The 5681-nt window shown below is 37.5% G+C and overlaps 1 protein-coding gene across 1 annotated transcript; it reads right to left on the bottom strand.

Moving 5' to 3' along the window:
• Positions 1-3369: 3369 nt before the first annotated feature.
• Positions 3370-4898, bottom strand: LOC111712109 (adhesin Ata autotransporter-like). Its single transcript, XM_023486627.1, has 3 exons — positions 4872-4898; positions 4114-4339; positions 3370-4040 (listed from the first exon to the last, which is right to left on the bottom strand). The coding sequence occupies exons 1-3, from the start codon at positions 4896-4898 to the stop codon at positions 3370-3372; spliced, it is 924 nt and encodes a 307-aa protein (XP_023342395.1).
• Between the last annotated feature and the right edge of the window lie 783 nt (positions 4899-5681).

The following is a 5681-nucleotide window of genomic DNA, read 5'->3' as shown; positions in this document are numbered from 1 at the left end:
TTTATGAAAACGGTAAATGGCTGTAAAGATTTATCTTTAATGTCTCTGCAAGATAAATAGTGTAGACGGACAAGTTTACTCTGTTTGTATACGGTAATTTTCTTGTTTTACTAAGTACAACCTTGTGCAGTCAAAACATAAACAAACAAATAGTAAACATAGCAGACAAAAATCTTACGGATTACAGCTTTCTCAGTAGGTATCACTATACTAAATCAAAGAATTATTTAAAAAGACAATATCGAATTCGTCACTGAATTCCCATGTTTATTGGGACAATCTGTAGTAAAACAAGGATACCTCCCTCAGAGGTATAAAGGTAGAAGGGTGCCATTGTGAATCAAGCAAGGATCTACCATTGTACATGTATGTACATATATCAATAAATGTCTGGTTACTTGAACTTATGTCTAAAATTACTTAAACGCGGGGGCGTATTCTTTTTAAGGGGGGGGGTAGCTTAGCACCCATTGGGGCCAAACAACCCCCTAAAACAATAGATTTCACTGATCCAGGGGGGGTTTAGCCCCCCCCCCTGAATACGCCACTGATTAAACTCCATGTATTGTATCTGGAGATAATTTTAATAATAGAATCCACATTTCTCTTATCTAGAAGAATCTAAACCTTGAAAACCAATTATTGAACTGACTCTAGTTCTTTGTTCAAGAATTGATGGAGATCGAGATGAACTGAGATAAATTAAGGATTAAGGATGGATTGAACAACTCCGGAGTAACAATATGACAGGAGAACTAGAGTCAGCTGTTTGATGGATGCATCCTAATAACAGGCCCAGGATGGGATTGCATCTGAAAATGTTATCTTTTAGATTTGTTAAACAAAAACTTATAATTATACGAGATCAAAATCAAATTGGGATAAAGATCAACCTGGATTCTTTAAAAAAAATATTCGAACCATGATCAACTCCAGAACTATGATCAACTCCAGAAACATGATCAACTCTAGAACCTTGATCAACTCTAGAACCATGATCAACTCTAGAACCATGATCAACTCTAGAACCTTGATCAACTCTAGAACCATGATCAACTACAGAACCATGATCAACTCTAGTACCATGATCAACTCTAGTATCATGATCAACTCTAAAACCATGATCAACTCTAGAACCTTGATCAACTCTAGAACCATGATCATAAATGAAGGATCATCTTCTGGACTGGATCAAAAGATTAACTTGTGATCAGAATAAAACCAGGTTCAGTCCCTTGATTGGGATTGATCGGTATATTATCAATATTTCAAGTATTATTAAAGATTAATCCATTAATGTGGATTATAGCCTAGATTCTGATGATTCATCATCTCCCATTAAAGGTTTGATCCCGTCAATTAACTCAAGTTTATCGAGAGTATTTACACAAAATTAGGTTAGGCGGAGAACACAAGGTTTCAAACTAATCAGGATCAAGATAGAACAGAAATCGGAACTTTTATATAGAGTCTAGTTAATCTTAAACGCTTGATCTCGATATCCAATACCGGCACTTTTAAATTTAAAGATAAATGATTGATTCCTTTCCTAAAGTTATCCATGTAGGGATTCAGGGGCGTACAAGAGCATTTATGTAACATTGTGCCCCCCCCCCCTTAAAACCCTTTTTTTTTTGAAAAAATATTGATTCCTTTTTTAGCTATGTAAACTATTCGATCATATACACACTTCCATATCAAGTGTTAATAAATTATTTATGTAGTTTTCTTAAGTGGACTCAGCAGACACTTCCTCTTAATACTGTGGTGTAAGCTTCAATGGGTGAAAAATAGAGATGGAAGCGTTTCTTAAAAAATATCTATATTTTCATAGAAATGATACATTGTTCAATTATAAATAATTATATCAAAGATATATTTACACTGAAGGCAGTAGGGTATGACTTTCATTTGGATCTCGAAGAGAAATTAAATGAATCTGAAACACAAAAGTTCTGACTGGATGACATACTGTGAGAACCAGAGACATTTGAAATCTCATTTTCTTCATTTTCCTTTTAATCATAAAATGTCACAACTGTTAAAAATTGACGTAAAGAATATGCACTGTGTGCAGTAAATATAATTTCCAAATATCTTACATTTGTTAAAACTATTGAGCAAAATGTTGCGAATCTGAAAATCCACTTTAAAAATGGCGAATTTCTTGCAATTACGACTACAGATTGGAAAGGCTCTATGTGATTATTATCAACAAACAACGACTACCTCTACATCTACTGCTCCCTATCTATGCAATCTATGTATATTGTATATACAGCGTGTCCCAGTAAACAGGAAAAGTTAAACTCGACAAATGTTAAATATACATTAAGCAAACCTTTCATTTCATACAAAATATTCTTTACTGCAGTTTAATACGTCCCTCTACAATATTATATTTGGTCGTCTTCAATTCGACACTTTTAGTGGGACACCCTGTATGTATCTTGAAATTGTGTGCATAAGGATGAACCCCACTAGGGGTTATGAACCCACTAATGAACAAATTATGGAGGTAAACACTGTAAACACTCAAAACAAGAGATTTCTCCAAACCACGCTTGCTGGATACATAACTTAAATTTTACACACTTTCTTCTTTTATATATAAAGAAATACCTAGATAATTATAGATTAGGAACTAATTTAGTTCCAGACCTAGCTAACGATATTTTTGATGTTTCTACAAGAATTTTTAATAAAGACAATTTGTTCTATGGTTCCAAAAGTCTGTTCGATTTACAAAATTACATTTATAAACATACTTGGCTTGTTTTTCGGTTTGTCTGTATTCAGAAAACGTCAAAACGCCTGGAAAATGACGAATTTTTTAATTCTAGGAAATCCATCAATGAAAACATAAAAATTCGCGAAAAAATTGGCGACATGAGAAGCAAAACAGCTAAAATTGCTAATAGAAGCAGGGGTGCGAAGCTCTCTGTATTCGTAGTTCGATATATTTAACATATTTTTTGCGTATTGTTTTGACAGGTTGGACTGTTAACCCCCGGAGGCCTGGATATAGGTTGAGGTTTGATGTTGTGGCCACAGGTTTATTGGTTCTGATGATATCATCATTATTCTAGCCACAGCTCTTCCTCCCAGAATATTTGGTTTGGTTTTGATTAAATAAAGGTAGGAATAGGATTACATTTTCCCGTCCTAACTTTAATAAAGATCGCAGCAGGAGCACCTTGTCCCGTCCTAACTCCAATATAGATCTGAGCAGGAGCACCTTGTCCCGTCCTAACTCCAATATAGATCTGAGCAGGAGCACCTTGTCCCGTCCCAAAATAGATCTAAGTAGAAGCACCTTGTCCCGTCATAACTCCAATATAGATCTGAGCAGAAGCACCTTGTCCCGTCCTAACTCCAATATAGGTCGGAGTAGAAGCACTGTCCCGTCCTAACTCCAATATAGGTCGGAGTAGAAGCACCTTGTCCCGTCCTAACTCCAATATAGATCTGAGTAGAAGCACCTTGTCCCGTCCTTACTCCAATATAGGTCGGAGTAGAAGCACCTTGTCCCGTCATAACTCCAATATAGATCAGAGCAGGAGCACCTTGTCCCGTCCTAACTCCAATATAGATCTGAGCAGGAGCACCTTGTCCCGTCATAACTCCAATATAGATCTGCGTAGAAGCACCTTGTCCCGTCCTAACTCCAATATAGATCTGAGCAGAAGCACCTTGTCCCGTCCTAACTCCAATATAGATCAGAGCAGAAGCACCTTGTCCCGTCCTAACTCCAATATAGATCAGAGCAGGAGCACCTTGTCCCGTCATAACTCCAATATAGATCTGAGCAGGAGCACCTTGTCCCGTCCTAACTCCAATATAGATCTGAACAGAAGCACCTTGTCCCGTCCTAACTCCAATATAGATCAGAGCAGAAGTACCTTGTCCCGTCCTAACTCCAATATAGATCTGAGCAGAAGCTCCTTGTCCCGTCCTAACTCCAATATAGATCTGAACAGAAGCACCTTGTCCCGTCATAACTCTAATATAGATCTGAGCAGAAGCACCTTGTTCCCGTCCTAACTCCAAAATAGATCAGAGTAGAAGTACCTTGTCCCGTCCTAACTCCAAAATAGATCAGAGTAGAAGTACCTTGTCCCGTCCTAACTCCAATATAGATCAGAGCAGAAGCACCTTGTCCCGTCCTAACTCCAATATAGATCTGAGCAGGAGCACCTTGTCCCGTCCTAACTCCAATATAGATCTGAGCAGGAGCACCTTGTCCCGTCTTAACTCCAATATAGATCTGAGCAGGAGCACCTTGTCCCGTCCTAACTCCAATATAGATCAGAGCAGAAGCTCCTTGTCCCGTCCTAGTCTGAAAGTTTTACTACATTGCACATTGGGTTGGAAGGAATTAAAAATCAGAGTTTATGACAAGAACTCAGCTCCTTTGACCTCCAGTATGATAATAAGCGAGGGTTCAGGTTACTAAAACATCTTATTTATTTGATAAAATATATTTTAAATGTCGTGTTGAAAGGGAAATCCCTCCTTAGTGATCTTGAAATCGGATGTAGTACGTCCTTAATATTTCATCATTATACACTAGAAACCAAAATCAAACAACAACACAACAGAGTATCACAACCATACAAATATCTCACAATCACAAACTATATCACACATATACCACACAATCACAAACTTTACCACACATATACTACACAATCCCAAACTTTACCACACATATACTACATAATCACAAACTTTACCACACATATACTACACAATCACAAACTTTACCACACATATACTACATAATCACAAACTTTACCACACATATACCACATAATCACAAACTTTACCACACATATACTACATAATCACAAACTTTACCACACATATACCACACAATCACACACTTTATCACACATATATAACACACAATCACAAACACAAACTCGATACACATATACCACACATTTGAATCATACACAAACCGTATAAAACAATCAAGAGCACAACATAGGGCTATTTCTTATTAAATGTGCTTCTGAAAGCAGCAACATCACAAGAATAAAAATGTTTTCCTTTTAAACTAACATATACACGCCCTAACCCAGGGTTCTACAAATACAAACCTCATATACACGCCCTAACCCAGGGTTCTAAAAATACAAACCTCATGTACACGCCCTAACCCAGGGTTCTACAAATACAAACCTCATATACACGCCCTAACCCAGGGTTCAACAAATACAAACCTCATGTACACGCCCTAACCCAGGGTTCTAAAAATACAAACCTCATATACACGCCCTAACCCAGGGTTCTACAAATACAAACCTCATATACACGCCCTAACCCAGGGTTCAACAAATACAAACCTCATGTACACGCCCTAACCCAGGGTTCTAAAAATACAAACCTCATATACACGCCCTAACCCAGGGTTCTAAAAATACAAACCTCATTTACACGCCCTAACCCAGGGTTCTACAAATACAAACCTCATTTACACGTCCTAACCCAGGGTTCTAAAAATACAAACCTCATGTACACGCCCTAACCCAGGGTTCTACAAATACAAACCTCATGTACATGCCCTAACCCAGGGTTCTACAAATACAAACCTCATGTACACGCCCTAACCAGGGTTCTAAAAATACAAACCTCATGTACACGCCCTAAACCAGGGTTCTACAAATACAAACCTC

The sequence above is a fragment of the Eurytemora carolleeae genome, unplaced genomic scaffold (genome assembly GCF_000591075.1).
Source record: "Eurytemora carolleeae unplaced genomic scaffold, Eaff_2.0 scaffold1114, whole genome shotgun sequence".
Classification (NCBI taxonomy): domain Eukaryota; kingdom Metazoa; phylum Arthropoda; class Copepoda; order Calanoida; family Temoridae; genus Eurytemora; species Eurytemora carolleeae.
The sequence above is the reverse complement of the archived record's forward strand: the minus strand, read 5'-3'. Positions and strand labels throughout refer to the sequence as shown.